The sequence below is a fragment of the Bombyx mandarina genome, chromosome 24 (assembly GCF_030267445.1).
Source record: "Bombyx mandarina strain Sakado chromosome 24, ASM3026744v2".
In the NCBI taxonomy this organism is placed as follows: domain Eukaryota; kingdom Metazoa; phylum Arthropoda; class Insecta; order Lepidoptera; family Bombycidae; genus Bombyx; species Bombyx mandarina.
This window is the reverse complement of record NC_143230.1, coordinates 10,971,848-10,988,634: the sequence shown is the minus strand read 5'-3', so window position 1 is coordinate 10,988,634 and position 16,787 is coordinate 10,971,848. Positions and strand designations below refer to the sequence as shown.

The 16,787-nt window shown below is 38.0% G+C and overlaps 1 protein-coding gene and 1 long non-coding RNA gene across 2 annotated transcripts; one reads left to right on the top strand and one right to left on the bottom strand.

Annotated features, from left to right (window-relative positions):
- Nucleotides 1–7,428: 7,428 nt before the first annotated feature.
- Arp1 (Actin-related protein 1) lies at nt 7,429–16,660 on the bottom strand. The gene is made up of 9 exons (XM_028181750.2): nt 16,251–16,660; nt 15,939–16,003; nt 15,110–15,284; nt 14,377–14,528; nt 13,742–13,885; nt 12,423–12,588; nt 11,888–11,957; nt 11,308–11,474; nt 7,429–7,936 (listed from the first exon to the last, which is right to left on the bottom strand). The coding sequence occupies exons 1-9, from the start codon at nt 16,296–16,298 to the stop codon at nt 7,793–7,795; spliced, it is 1,131 nt and encodes a 376-aa protein (XP_028037551.1). The 5' UTR covers nt 16,299–16,660; the 3' UTR covers nt 7,429–7,792.
- On the top strand, nt 8,669–9,983 carry LOC149500073 (uncharacterized). Its single transcript, XR_016325301.1, has 2 exons — nt 8,669–8,870; nt 9,069–9,983. It is a non-coding gene; the product is annotated as an uncharacterized LOC149500073 (long non-coding RNA).
- Nucleotides 16,661–16,787: the final 127 nt, after the last annotated feature.

Genomic DNA, 16,787 nt, shown 5'->3' with positions numbered 1-16,787 from the left:
TTTGGACGTCAATCAAGTATTAACGTTAATTTTTTTGTAAATTATTCGCCGCTCTATTTTCGTGTTTTAAAGATTTTGTTAGCGTCAATGAAGGAAACAATCTACTAGTGAAGTCTAGTGTGTCTAACCCATACAGATTTTTAACGTAATAATTTGAATTCAAATCATCCGCATTGAAATTTTATGGCGGTTTTAAAATCGGTAAGATATCGCATTACTACATTGATAGCACAAACTCACGCGTTCCATATTTAATAATATTAATAATAAAGCCATTTAATCCAATTCTCACTCTCGATTTATAACACAATGATTGTTAGTAAGTTGTAGTTTAAAATTAAAAGGTTACATACTTATAATTAATTAATTATTTGATATTAGTACTATTTATGAGATTTGGACCCCTATTTGGGTAAAGGCCTCCTCCATCCTTTTCCATGACTCCTTGTCCTTGCCTGATTTTATCCAGTCGTTTCCTGCGACGTGTGTTATGTCATCAGCCCATCGTCTTAATTGTCGACCAACATTCCTTTTCCCCATTGGTCCTTTCCATCGTGTGGCTTCAATGGTCCATCTTTTGTCTGGGTATCATGAGATGTGTGCGGCCCATCTCCACTTAAGTGAGAGTGCGTGGCTGAGAGCATCGGTAAGTTTAGTTTGTTGACGAAATTCCATATTTAGTCCATATCTAATTTTCTGATGCTCACAAATACGTAAATTGTTTTAATGTAATCTACGTGACTATATAGATACTAAGTTCGTAATCTATCTAGATGTGCTAGGATCGTTTTGTTATCTGTTTTTTTTTTTTGCTACCTATTTATGCGTTGGTAGCCTAAGCTATATCAGCTTTTCGCGGTCGGATAGGTGAGCTCACGGGCTCAAACTGAGAGAAATTGCTTCTTTTTTTTCCCTACCTATGCTGATAGCCTTGAGAGGCTATTTCAGTTTCACCCTAATAATTAGGTGAGCTCACGGGGATCAAACCAGAAGTGTTGCTAACACTGGCCCTAGCCAGAGCAGTACTTCGCAGAATCTACCACCGGATCGGAAACGCGACCCACTGAGAAGATCCGGCGAGAAACTCAGTGGGCTGTGTCTATGGGTTGATTCGCTTGTGGAACCCTTCGTCGCAAGCGACGGGTTCGACGAGGACGGTGATCGGTGCTTGAGGTACCTAAAAACACCGTTAATGGATCGGGAGGATCTATAATGACGTGATTAGAAATTGCTAACACTAGCCCTAGGAATAGCAGTGCTGCGCTGAATCTACCACCGGATCGGGATCGCGACCCGCTGAGGAGGTCCGGCGAGAAACTCGGCGAGCTTATTTTTTATTTACTTATTGTTAACTTAGAAGTCGAAACACAATCATAATTTGCATCTGCGCTTGAACTAGCTGATAAAACCTGTATCTTAAGCAGCAGTGTTCTTCGTACGAAGAATACAACAACTTTACTTCAGATACACAAAAATATAAAAATATTAGACAAAAATTAAACTGAAATTCATGGATGGCATAACGTGAAAATATGTGAACTCAAAATATTAAAATTAACAAAAAATATTGAAATGAATGTATTAATGTACCCTCTGTAAATCTATGTACTATTTTTTTTTATTGCCCGAGCAGGCAGACTAGGATACGGCCCACCTGATGGTAAGTGGGTACCGTCGCTCATGGACATCAGCAATGCCAGGGCAGAGCCAAGCCGCTGCCTACCGCTTAATACTCTTCACAAGCCTCGTTTGAAGAAGGACATGTAATATCTGTAGCAGTTGTGATGTGATCTTACCTCCGGACTTGACGGTGTGTTGTTGTTGGAGAGTGGAACAGGATTTGAATGGTGAAAAGGCAATAAAAGTATAATAAAGAATTTAAAGTATTTTAATATTTTGTTTTCAAAACGATCGGTTGCGGATTTAAAACCCCTACCCTCTACTCCGAGCTAAACATCCGAAAATGGCTCTCTGCCATCTGTCGAGAACGTGTTATGAGCTTCTTCGGACACATCATGCGGTCTCACAGACATGAATTAGACATTACCCCGGTAACCGTACTCGTCGAACTCAACAAAGAGTTCGACGTGCAACGTAACCTATGCATCAGCTTGCTGAGTTACTCGCCGGATCTTCTCAGCGGGTCGCGATTCCGATCCGGTAGTAAATTCATTCGCGAAGCAGCTGCTCTTGAGTTGTTAGGTCTCCTTCGGAGGCGCTCGGGTAGCTGTTAGCAAATCCCACCCCTCCTGGCTGAGCCTTTGCTCGCTCACATGTCCTGGTGAAACTGGAAAGGCCTCCGGGCCACTAGTAATCCTTCAATCATAAAATAAATAAAAACATGAATTAGAGAGACTCATCATTGCGGAATACTGGAAGCCAACCGCGCCGTGGCCAGAACACAAGCCAGATGGTCAGATCTAGTAAGGGAAGCACTAAGTGGTAGTCTGTAGCGTGCAATCCATGCCACCCATGGCCGAACACTGTGGAGGAACGTCACATGTGGTCGCAATCCTCAGCAGTGAGGGAACGATATAGATAGATATTGTTAGGGAACCGACTAAGATTCGTTTTTCCTAATCCACGCCATCTATCGGCTTTATGAAGAATTGTAACGCGCCTCCTAGCGCGCGAAGAACGAACTGAGTCGACGATTCACACCGCGCGCGCAACAATAAAAAAACTATTTAAATTCAAAAATACTGTTTTTTCGCAAACTTTGCTATTCAACTTGTGCCCCGGGAACAGAAGACAAACAATATCAACAAGCATTTGTGGGTACCTTCCCCCTTTTTAGTCGGTTTAGTTTTCTGGGAATTAAAATTTAATTCAACAAACCTTGTTTATACAACAGATATATACCCGCTACTCTGACTACGGAGATCGGACATCGGATGAGAGAGTCCGATGGGAGTCTTTTGGTGGGTAGAATCTTAAAAATATATGTGAGCCTGGGGTCTGCTCCCAACATCTGCAAAAAGTCTTTACTGGTGGTGGGACCTCTTGTGAGTCCGCGCGGGTAGAGTACCACCACCCTGCCTATTTCTGCCGTGAAGCAATAATGCGTTTCGGTTTGAAATGCGGGGGTAGCCGTAATTAAAAATGAGACCTTAGAACTCATATCTCAAGCTGGGTGGCGCATTTACATTGTAGATGTCTATGGGCTCCAGTAACCACTTAACACCAGGTGGGCCGTGAGCTCGTCCACCGAGCCAAGCAATAAAAAAATATTATACTTTTACTTTCCTTTTTTATTTTTCCCTACCTAAGCTGATGGTCTAGAGAGACCTTTTCAGCGTAGCCTTAACTAGTAGGTGAACTCGCGGGACTCAAACCTGACGACGTTGCTAACACTAGCCCTAGCAAGGGCTTTGCAGAATCTACCACCGGATCGGAAACGCGACCCACTGAGAAGATCCGGCGAGAAACTCAATGGGCTGTGTCTGAGGGTTTTCAGGTATCGATAAATACTAGCATATATCGGTTATCATGCGAATACCAGTATTAGTAGATATTTAACAAAAAAAAACACAACTGTACCAAAGAGAAATAATTTATTTATAAATTACACAGAAAGTAAATGATTTCTTAAACACTAAATATAAGCATAATATTATTAACTATGGGAGCTTTTTCTAGACGAGAAATACAATGCCACACTGCTGTTTTTAATTACCGAATATCTTTATATATATATACTAGCTGACCCGGCAGGCTTCGTAGTACCTCAATCGATAAATAAAAGACCTAAGCTTTTGTATAAAACAAACTTAAAACAAACAAAACGTCCGTCCGACGGGGGACACATAAAAAAAAAACAAAATTGGTATTTTTATTTAATTCCGAGCATTTTCATATTTATCTACCTTTTAAACCTTCTCTCGACTTCCACAAATAATTCAAGACTAAAATTAGCCAAATCGGTCCAGCCGTTATCGAGTTTTAACGAGACTAACGAACAGCAATTCATTTTTATATATTTTTTATTCACACGTACAGTAGATAATTCTACTGTACGTGTGTATGTCACTGAGCTCCTAAGCGGCTGATCCGATTTGAATGATTTTTTTTGTATGCGCATGGGTGGCACCCTGGATGGTTTAAACTCACAAATCAGTCCGACAGATGGCGCTGCAGTCGGTATATAGGTTATTCACCTATACTGCAACTAAATGGCTGAATCGACTTGAATTCATTTTTGCAAGACAATGTCTGTCGATCCGCTAGTATTTAATTATAAAAAAACACGTGTGGCACTCGGGGACTGCCGCGGTAAAGCTATTGCATAGCATTTTTTATCAACTTATGCAATTATATACGCTATATTTATAAACATTCAACAAAAGCAAAACATTAACTGTCCCCCTCACACTCATAAGCTAGACCGTGCGAGAGAGAGATCGGCAGTTTTCATGATGCGCATGCAGTGCGACGTCACGCCGCGCGCTTATTCACAAACACTACACAAGCGCAACGTGTTAATGTGTTGAACGCGAGCTACATGGTAGGCGGAGTGGGGGGCGTTAGGTTTTATTTTCGTTACGGAATTTCTTGATTCGATCGCTGCGCTCAAAGCCTGCGATAAAAGCTATGCAATAACTTATGCTAACAAATTATGCTTAAAAACGTTTTTTTTTTTTATTAAGTAAAACTGTAATCACACTTACAGAAACGACCGCAATCGCTTAGTCTGGCGATATATTACCACAACACACTGTCACATGTTTTTTTTTTCATTTACCATGTCTTCAAATTTTCGAGTCGTTGTCAACATAATTAGTATGGAGGGTAGATGTAAGGAGCATCATCTTGTATAGGGGACAAGTTGAAAGTGTCCGTCTGTAACCAGCGAGCTATTGTTGGAAGACTCACCAACATAGCGCTAGTGTAGGATGTGGAAACGATATGAATATAGCAGTTTTAAGCAGAGTGTAGCGTTATGTACTGACAAAAAAAAACTTCTGACTTGTGTAATTAAATAAAATACAGAATTTAAAATCGCAACTATTTATTTTTACTAGTGGTCGCACAGTAGTCGAAACTCGACAATAATTAATTTAAATTATTAGTTGGAACACTATTATGCTTCTATTGTCAAAGACTATAATAATTCTCTAATCACAGATTTCGCCAAGACTACACTTTAGTCAAATAATATTAAAGACAAACAATATTACGAGTAATCTATTCTCAATCAGATCACCGACTTTTTTATTGATTTAATGTATTTTTATTGCGTTATTTTAAAAAGATATTAGCATTCTGCACTCCTTCTCTATATTCTCTATAAGTGTAGTAAATTTCGTACTCCTCCGTCCGCGCAATTTTCATAAAAAGGGATACAAAGTTTTTGCTTCACGTATTAATGTATAATATAGATTACTATTTACGCAGGAAGTGTTTCTTTTCTTCTGAATTTAATATCCTACTTTAATAGTTTATGGCGCTATTTTTAAAATCTCTCCACTTGCTACAGTGGCGCCATCTTCATTGGCTTCCTTTCAGCGGACACTTAATACACTATGAAGCTGCTCTATACTTCTATCCTCCTTAATAATTAGCATATGTATGTATATTAATTTTTTTCGCCCCGTGAGAATCGGGTACTTTTGTCCCGCGTGCCAGGGACTAAAAGCGAACTTTTCAATCCGGTTGAAAAAAAAGTGCAGGTATAAGCACACAATTTGCGGGCGCGAATGTCCTACTTTTCTCCCTCGGTGCGTAATATACTATTTCGGTAATTAAAAACTTTTAGTGTAGCTCACATAAAGCATAGAGGTGCCCTTAATTTTTAATATTCAATTATAATTTCATTATAATTCTTTTTATAGCTACTGAATATGTATTTTACGATACGATCGGTCTGCTATAAAAAAGACAAACCAAATATTATTTATAGGTGCCATTAATTATATGAAAGTGATCTTTAAAAGCATTTTTCTCGTGAAATACTAGTGGTTTTTGCGTTTTAAATAACTTAATAGATATTTTTTTATTCCGCGTCAAACTAAACACTGAACGTACGTCATATGTGGTCAATTGTTATGTACGTAAGTTATTTAGTTTGTTTTGCCCCAAATGACGTCACACGATGAGGTCACCTTCGAATGTTCGAAATAAAAAGTCCCATCCAGCAGGATTCAACTTTGAGGGCACTAAAAAACCATAATGCGTATTTTATTGTAATACTAGCGACCCGCCCTCGCTTTTCTTCGGAAACTGTAATTTATTATTGATTTCTCCACTATTTAATGGATGTTATTATACATATAAACCTTCCACTTCAATCACTCTATCTATTAAAAAAAACTCATCAAAATCCGTTGCGTAGTTTTAAAGATTTAAGCATACATAGGGATATAGGGACAGAGAAAGCGACTTTGTTTTATACTATGTAGTGAAACACTAAATTATTTATTGTATAGGTCTCTCAACCCACAGAATCCGATGTCATTGCAAGAAAATAAGAACAGGAAAGAAGGTTAGCTTCATCTAGAAACTTATAGCTGAGCTTTCGTAGAGCTAGATTTAGATTAACTTTGATAGCTGCCGATAGCTGTGAATGGATTTTTTCGCTTAGTTCATCAAACTCTAACGACTTCTACTAAGCCAGTCATCTGCTGCCACGGAAACCATAAGCTGAAGGGAATTGTCGACAATAATATAATGTGACAATAGAAAACGCCAGATTTAAAAACCGTAAAAATAAATAAATAAATAATAGTTTAAAAAAAAACGAAAAAAAAACGTTTTTATAGTAAATCCAACTATAAATAGAAAAATAAATTTTAATAAATTTGAATTAATAATAGTGTAAGAGAAAATGATTTTATTGTAAAAAAGCGTGGGTCGCTTTTCAGGGTATTATCAAAATAACCCTTCTACTCATATCTGTTCATAAAATATTTATAACTACTGATACCATGCACCCCACGCTTTTTTTTTCCAACGAAACATTAAATTTTATTATTGATAGCTGAGTCCCGCGATGCTATCCGCGGTTATTGTCGTACCGCGGGTGAAGCCGCGGGGCGAAGCTAGTCTAAAAAAAGGAGCCTCAGTTACTCCTTACATCATCAGCTACCTATCAGTGAAAGTCCCGTCAAAATCGGTCCAGCCGTTCCAGAGATTAGCCGGATCAAACAGACACGACAGACAGACAAAAATTGTAAATGTTATTTTGGTGTGTGTACCGTAAATATATTCATATGCATGTAGTAAAAAGCGGTTATTTCAATATTAGAAACAGATACTCCAATTTTATTTATATGTATCGATTGTCCAATAATGAGGAGTCCCGATATGGGGAACTCTGCTTTGTCGAGACAATGTTTCGCCAAGAAACTCATTAGCTTAGATTACTTTTCATTTTAAAAATAAATTGGAAAGTTAGGAAATTTCTGGAATTTGAAGAAAAAAAACATAAGATTCTTCTAGAATTAATGTTTAATGAAATATGTTGAGCGATTTATCGTTACGAGAAGATCCTTCAGCGCGTTTACGATTTAAGCAGCCATTCGCATCGAGAACGTTCTAGATAACTAAGCGTGATCTAGAAACATCTCGGACATTATAAGGTAAGGTCGGTTGATTCGGATAACGTCAGCGAGATCAAGCGAACAGGAAAATTTGCTTCTAGAAACTTCCGTTGCATAATAAATAAAGCATTAATTTTTAAACGAATATTTTAGATAGTTTATTACTTTTTTTTAGCGTTTATTTGATGTTGCAACGCCGTTCACAAAACTTAAGAGCATTTCGGATGAGAATCTAGAGGTCTTTGTGGAACGTTCTAGAATGTCTTTCTGTGGACGGCTCTATGACCCTCCTCATCATACTCTCTCTTGGAGACCCACATCTTGCGGAAGGTGTCCAGAGACGCGAGGATCGAGCCTCCGATCCACGTGGAGTACAGGCGCTCCTGGGGGGCCGAGATCTGGATAAGAGAATACCTTGTTGTAATACTCCTGGTTCTGTATACGTTTTGTGTCGCTGCGGTCCATGGGCGAATTGTGAAGGGGTCAGCGCATTATGGCACAAGGTCACGTTTGTAACTTTGTCGTGATGGATCGTGGGATGACTTAGCGGTTGTAACAGGCAGGTAGGACCAATCCGTGCTTACTACACAATATTGCTCTATTACAATCACGGGTAGGTACCGTGCTGCTTGTTACTGCCGCGAAGCCGTTGTTTCAGTTCGAAGAGTGATACCGTTGAGACAGACAATTGAGACTTCGCATGCCTCAAGTTGGGTGGCATTGAGGTTGCGATGTCTATGACCTCCATTGACCACTTAACATCAAATGGGCCCTGATTTTGTCAATTTAGGTAGAACAATAGGAAGGAATGTACTAGGATACTATGACGTGTGAGAGCTTGTTAGCTTCGTCGGTTAATCTACGTAAAGTGGAGCAACAAAAGTACCAGGGCACTATGATATCAAAGAGGTGTTCTTAGGATAACTCTATTCGGAGGTACAACCATTCTTCGTCTATTCTGCTGGGAACCAGTCATGGCTTCAAATTGAAGTGAGGGTTACGTAAATAACTGAGACTTGGACCTCATGTCTCAAGGTGGGTCACGGAATTCATGTTGTAACTTCACTGACCTCGAGTAACCCAGTTAACATGAGGTAGACTTTGATAATAATATTGTCAATTACGCTTCGATCAATAATACTACTAGATTCGCGATTAGCGCTTCAAAAACGGCCCGAAAAATAAGACCACAAATAAATTTGTGGTCTTATTTCAAATTAGTATGGTCCAATCATAGCCAACACTAAGACGTCAAAACGCTGCAATGCGCGTTCAAAAACTGAGTAAAAAACCACCGTAACACCAAGGTTTTGGAAGGAATATCTTTTTTTGGTAAACTTATATTATTAAGTGTTTTTCATAAAATAATAAACACAATTATATTGTAAATAAAACACAATTTACGAATATTGTAATTGTTTGGCCAATGTTTGCAACAAGGCACCAACTATTGTAACAAACATCACCAATTCTTGAACAGGGAATGCATAGAGTAGGTTTGTTATTTTATAATGTTATTTTTGTTTGTAGATTTCCTAGTAGCCCCTTGTCGCTGTGCACAATGGATATATATTGTCGCGAAAGAAAGAGGAGAAGAAATATAGAACCCTTATAAAAATTCTAGAATTGTTCAATGGTGGTGGCAAATCAATGCAAAAAAGTATTAAAAAAACTTTATATGTATGTGTAAATATTATAATAATTTAAGCGTATATGCTGAAAAGGATTTGTTTTCTGGGGGAAACGAACACAGCCATAAAATAAGCCTAAATTAAACTGATTATAGACAAATTCATTGATATAAGATTACATTATATTTGTAAAAAAGAAACCGCTCATATAAAAATGACTTCTAAAAGACAGCTTTATAACAAACTGAATCTGTTTAAAGGTAATTAAACCTACATTATTGTTTTAATTACTTCTGTATAAAGAATACGTGGAAAACATGTATCGTGTTTCCTTTCATATTTTTTTTACTTTATTCAATTTTATTTTTTATCACCTATTTGTTGTAATAGCGGCAATGTAAAATATTATCTACTACTTTTTTGAATCGGTCAAAAATAGTTGCGACCATACAAAACAAACCTAAAACAAATATGTATATTCTGCAACTCTATGTCTTTCAATACTTACTGTGTTCTGAGCATTGAAATGTAATACCAAGAACTACATCTAGTTCCACAATACAATAAGCACGAAATTTTAAACAAATATTTTTAACCTTATAAATTAGGCTTTAAGTATCATTTTAGAATAAATATTTTTGTACTGATGTCTTTTTATGTTCAAGTGACATTTTAAATTTATTCCATAATATTCTTTTTCTGACGAAAGGACCTAAATACATATATTTTGCAATGGTAATTAAACTTTATGTTTAAGTATTAAGGTTTAGAATAAACTGAAGTCGTTAACATTATTAAACTTTTTTCTAAGAAATGAAGATGTTTTCGTGTCGGCAAACGTGGCCACTGGAGCGTCTTATTTTTGTTCCTGATCTTTAATCTAGTACTATTATTGATCGAAGCAATTACGTTAAATAATGGAAAGAAAAGTACCAGGCTACTATGACACGCAAAGAGGTTTATGTGTAAATTTAATAATACGATTTCGAAGGACAGCCATCTTTAATATGAGCTTTGTGAGGATTGGATTCCAACTTGAGAAATCGACCTCATGTCTTAAAATGAGTGACGGAAAGCATTCTAATTTCAATAATCTCAGGTAGGCAGGCTACTTAAACATCACGTGGACCGTGCTATTATTTATAAAATATCAGGAAGAAAAATACCAGGGTACTATGATATGCAAAGAGATGTATAACCTAATATAACTCTGCTCTGACGTACAGCCATCTTTATTTATTAATGGCTGTATGTTGTGAAGTAGGTATGGATTCCGATTTGAGAAATCGACTTCATGTCTCAAGGTGGGGCACGGACTTCACATTGATTTCACAAACCTCAGGTAAACCACAAATCTATATATAATATATACAAACAACATCACGCGTGGACCATGATGATATTAACGTAAAATATTAGGAAGAAAAGTACCAGGGTACTATGACATTAAAAGAAGTAGATATCGAGGGGTGGAAAGCTATGCGGCTTAAGCGACATTTATCTTTGTAATTAAAGGTCCGTTTCGTTTGATATCAGCATCAAAAGTTCGATGTTTCTAATTGAACTTCAATTTTATTAAAGTTTAATCCATTCAAATAGCTCAAAGAAGACTTTTTGTTATGATATTTTTTCCAAATTTTAAACTTTAAATGTTAAGTTGCAAAAATGTCGCTCAAACCTCAAACCTGCACCCCTCGATATATAAATTAGTCTTCGACGTCCAAACATCACATTTCCGCTGTGAACCAATCATGCACTCCGCTTTGAAGGGTGGAACAGGTATATACGTTTGAGACTTCGACCTCATGTCTCAAGGTGGGTCACGGAATTCGAGTTATGATTTCTGTAGATTCCAAAAAAACACTTAACATCAATTGGCCGCTAATGTTGCCTATTTACGAAAAACATCTTAGAAAGAAAAGTACCAGGGTACTATGACATACAAAGAGGTGTATATGTACTTTAGTATACCTTTAGTATATCTGTTGTGAACCAGTCCAGGGTTCCTAATTAAAGAGTGCGGGAAAACGTAACCATAGAGAATTTGACGTTATGCACCAAGGTAGATGTGGTATCCACCTCGTCAACATTTCTGCCAAGCCAATGACCAAGTTTCTCTGACGGCCACCCCCACTCACCCTGATCTTCATATCCTTAGGCGCTAGTCTCCGGATTTCGTGCAGGAGCCTGTCCCCGAACCCCCGGAACAGCGTGGAGCCTCCGCTGAGGACTATGTTCTGGTAGAGGACCTTCCTTAGGTCCATGTCCGATTTGTGGATTGAGAACATTAACACCTCGTGAAGACCTGGAACAGACAGACATTCTATTTTAGTGGTTAAATATCATAAAGCCTTATTTGATCAGTTTTACCGGAGGTTGGGCATTGGCAACATTGGGCAGTTGGACGGCATTGGGCAATTGGACATTGGCAGCATTGGTAGGTTCCTATTAGTAGAAGTAGGGTGTGTTGGAAGATTACACGGATAGGCAACACCATACAATCAATTTCTGCCGCGGAACAGTCTAGGGTTTCGATTTGAAAAATGGGACAGTCCAATGATCAAATTCGAAGTCAGGCCTCAACGTGGATTAAGGCATTAAGTTTGTTGATGTCCATCGGCTCTAGCTACTACTGAACATCAAGGTACACCCCAGCTCAGGGCTCTGTTATCTACGCATTCCAGTAAATAACAGCTGATGCAAGGAAACCATACGTACCTTCGCACTCCTCACCGATCAGGTCCGGTCTGAAGAGCACTTCGGGAGCTCGGAACCGGGCCGGGCCAATCTGCGGGAGGGGGTACACAACATCAGCACGCCATGGCGCAATTTCTGTCGTGCAACAGTCCTGAGCTCCAATTGTGAGGAACCAACAACATTTATACAATCAGCATTCTCCCAGTCACCTGAGGCCGACGTAACATGGTTTCTTCTTCCCTACTCCTCTATCATATTCCTCTACCATTCCTTCGCTCACTCCCCTCTTACACTTACCATCTACCTCGTCCTCTAAAGACTTCCATATTCATAGTTAATAGACAAACCTTCATACAACAACTAAAACTTCAAGACTTCAAGAACGACGTTGGCATTCGCGTAGTGTAGTCCATTAAAACATTAGGTACTTGAAAAAATCCTGTCTTAAAATGCTCACTAACAGTCACAAAAGTTAAAGATAGTCCAAAAATAAATAAGCAGTGAGACGATCTTTGAAACTGAAGCATCAGCCATCCTCAAAAGTCTAAGAATTCACCTCAAGTTGTGTTCCATCAGGGAGAACGTATTGGGCCCTTTCATTCTCCAAGGTCTCTTCCTTCAGAGGGTTCGGAGACAGGTAGCACGCCCTCTCCTTGATAGACTTGACGATCTCCAGCTCGGCGGACGTCCTGAGGTTCACTCCCTCTTTGCGGAGTAGAAGTCTGGGGATCCGATGTGATTTTATACAGAAAGTCTCCAACAGGAGAGATCAGAGTCACCGTATACTCTGATCTCTCCTGTTGGAGACTTTCTGCAGCCATGAGGTGGAATAATGGCTTCTAAGTCATGACCTACCATACTCCTACCTCCTGCGAGGTCCCCGCGTTTAGGAGGCGCGCTGGGTATGTGGGACTTAACAATCTGTAGATATTGGGATCAGACCGCGGGTCCAAGGGGTTTTAGGGCCTTACCGCACTAAATGATTTCCCTGCTCTCTCACACGACGTCCGATCTCCGCCCGGGGTCAGAACCCAGTCAGAGTGGAGGGGTTCCCGCGGTCAACATTACAACCAGACACGCGGCGCCACCCGGAGGACGCCCGATCGACGGGTCGTCAAAGCGATAGTCGAAAAGTTTTGTAACATTCCCCGACTTGTACTACCAATTTTTTGTTGGAAGTAACAATGTTGTACTTTCACATTTATTTACTGAATTTTACGTCAATTTATTTTGTTAAATTTTGTAGAGATAATGATCTCAAGTTTACTCACATAAAAAAACGTTACGTTTTCAAATTGGTAAGCGTTTTATATCGAAAGGAAAATAAAAAAATAGTGTGGCACTCGGGGACTGTCGCGGTAAAGCTATTGCATTGGATTTCTTATCAACTTATGCAATTATAATTAGACAATAATAATTTAATATTAAAACAATAATAAAATAAGACCATGCTATATTTATAAACGTTAACAAAAGCAAAACATTAACTGTCCCCTTCACACTCATAAGCTAGACTGCGCGAGAGAGAGATGGACAGACTTTTTATGATGCGCATGCAGTGGTGTTAGGTTTTATTTTCGTTACGGAATTTCTTGATTCGCTCGCCGCGCTCAAAGCCCGCGATAAAATCTATGCAATAGCTTAAAAAAATAGAGAAGTAAGACTTTCTAAGTAGTATGGGCTTTCAGGTATCAGTTCATTTTGGAAATGAGGTTTATTGCACAAAATTGGTTGGGAATTCCTGAATTAGCGGTTACCAGAACCTAAGAATACACAAATCAAGAAACGTAACTACTCAATTGTATAACTTAATTACAGTTAAACTATTAATGCAGGCCCTAATGGTGGCTCTTTAGTCTTAGAAGCGTCACATACCTAAGGTACTTGGTGACGTCACGCCCGGCCACGTCGACCCTCATGATGCTGTGAGGCATCGCGAACCCCTCGTATATGGGGACGGCGTGCGTCACTCCATCGCCGGAGTCCAGTACAGCACCCGTGGTACGACCTGTTGCATACCTGAACGAAGAAATGTGGTCATGAGAATCTGTACCTAAAGTTCCTCAGTCCAAAGTTACCTCACCTAAAGTTAAGTGGTGGAAGACATTTTATTGCTATGATGGGTGGACGAGCTCAAAGTCCACATGGCGTTAAGTGGTTACGGGAGCCCATAGACATCTATAACCTAAATGCGCCACCCACCTTGAGATATAAGTTCTAAGGTCTCAGTAGAGTTACAACGGCTGCCCCACCCTTCACGCATTCCTGTTTCACGGCAGAAATAGGCGGGGTGGTGGTACCTAACCGCACGGACTCACAAGACGTCCTACCACCAGTCATTATGCAAATTATAATTTTGCAGGTTTGATTGTTATTACACGATGTTATTCCTTCACCGTGGAAGTCAATTGTGAGCATTTGTTGAGTATGTATTTCATTAGAAAAATTACTGTTATTTTATCTATTGTTGTTGTTATTATCGATAATCGGAGATAGATGTGTAAACTCACAAACTGAGAACGGCTTGCATTGAAAGAAATAATGCCGGTACATTGAATGTTTCAAAGAATACTTCGGCGGACTTTTCTCTATTCCTGCGAGGGTTCAGAGGTGCTTCTGTCAACAGCACTGGGTGTTCTTCTGAGAAAGTAGATAGCTGGTCCTGTAGAGAGAAGGTTTGTTGAATCATAATGGCTAAATTAAACTTAATAAAAATCAATTATTTGATTAAAGTAAATAAAAATTTAAAAACCGCTCAGAAGTAAACAAGTTTTTGAGTATTCAATTTAAGTACCAAGCAAAGAGGGTATTCAATTGAGCAATGGCTCATGAATTAATGTTGAAATAAAAAATGTATACTATTATATTACTATTATATTAAAATTAAACATTTTTAAAATTTAATTAATCAATAATTTTTTTTTTTTTTTATTTATTGCTTAGATGGGTGGACGAGCTCACAGCCCACCTGGTGTTAAGTGGTTACTGGAGCCCATAGATATCTACAACGTAAATGCGCCACCCACCTTGAGAAATAAGTTCGAAGGTCTCAGGTATAGTTACAACGGCTGCCCCACCCTTCAAGCCGAAACGCATTACTGCTTCACAGTAGAAATAAGCAGGGTGGTGGTACCTACCCGCGCGGACTCAAGAGGTCCTACCGCCAGTAATCAGTCATCATCTATGGGACAAGCCACGAAATTAATACAGTACTTAACCTTACTTTAAGCCTTACTAGCATACCTTACTGTAAATATAATTCCAAATCTTTTCCATGTCGTTCCAGTCTGTAACTATTCCGTGTTCCATTGGGTATTTGATGCTGAGAAGACCGCGATGCTCTTCTGCACGAGGACCAACGAAGATCTCGCCTTCTAGCGCTCCTGCCATCACTCTTGTGTGCTTCGGGCGACCAATACTACAAAGTAGGATGCTCAATTTTTGTATGTGTTCATGGTAGCAGATTGCTTTCATATCATAAAAACAATATGTAGTATTTTCCATTATCTGTGACCTCTTATACATTTCTAATAGATTTTTTAATAAGGGTTTTTAGTATTATTTATAATATCTATTTATTTTATGTATTTCATTATATATGTACGTGTATGTATATGTTTATGTTATTTATGTGTGTAATTGTGTATGTATATAGTTTGATATATTATGTATTAGTGTTTATTTTTATTATTTTTATTGTTATTGTCTATAGTATCAATAATTAAATTAATTAGATTGTACTCATCTACCCACTCATGTAAAGCTTTCCTTCTTTGAGAACGGTTAGCTGGTAGATAAATCAATTGTTGAGTTAAGCTTGCCATTTTTTTTATATCTTATCGAAATTACTGTTTTATATTAACAGTGTGTACAAATAAAGAATAAAGATAATGGTTTTAATGGAAAAATTAATTAGTTTGTAATAAATCTTTAGTGTCCACAAGCAAATCTACTATCAACCTATAGTTAATTGAAAAATATCTTAAGCAGAAATGTGGATGTTTTCTTCTCAATGCAGGCAATGTATGCATCCAAGTCATTGTGCAGTATGCAGTGAGGATGTGTAACTTACTAGTTCGGGAAACGACATTTCGGTATCTGATCACCAGCGAAGCCCGCCTTTATTACGCCGGAGCCCTAGAACAACGGGAAATTATAATCATATGCAAAACATTGCCTAACTCCACGCATGGAATAATGAGTCATAACTCAACAATTATGCATTAAAGACAATTCGTAATTCATTTGTAACGTTTTAATAGTCCTTTGTGCGTTTATATTGGTTTACTTTTCTTAAATATTATTCGTAAATATTAAAAGAAAATTAATTTTAAAACACGGTTTTTTTTGGGTCATTATAATTCCAAATGTAACACATATTTACGTTGTCTATTACGACGGGCTGATTCACTATAACATCACTCAACTCCATTTTAGTTATTATTTTATTTGCGTTCCGTAATAACTGGCTTTTTTACTAAAATCAATCTAAATCGCTACACATTGATGCAGGCATGAAACCATATTCCAGTAACACTATGTTAGAAAGAAGCTGCAGAAATATAATAGTATCTTCCGTCCTTGTTGTACTCCGACTTTTGAATGGTGAAAACTTTGAAGCCTTTAGACATCTCTCTTGATAATGCTAATGAAATAAATATGAACTTAAATTGAAACTGGAATATGAAAAATGACATAATTTGTGAAATTATTCAAAGGAATAATGTATTATTGTAGCCAAATATGCTTTTATTTTGATGATTGTATATTTGGTTGAGAAATATAAATTGGAGTGGAATGAGATGAATTGATTGATTGAAGTAATGTGAAAAGATGAAATAATAATAATAATGTTTTTATTGCAAGTAACCATGACTCATATAAATTGTTAATAAGACTTAGACCTATATTAGTAGTTATA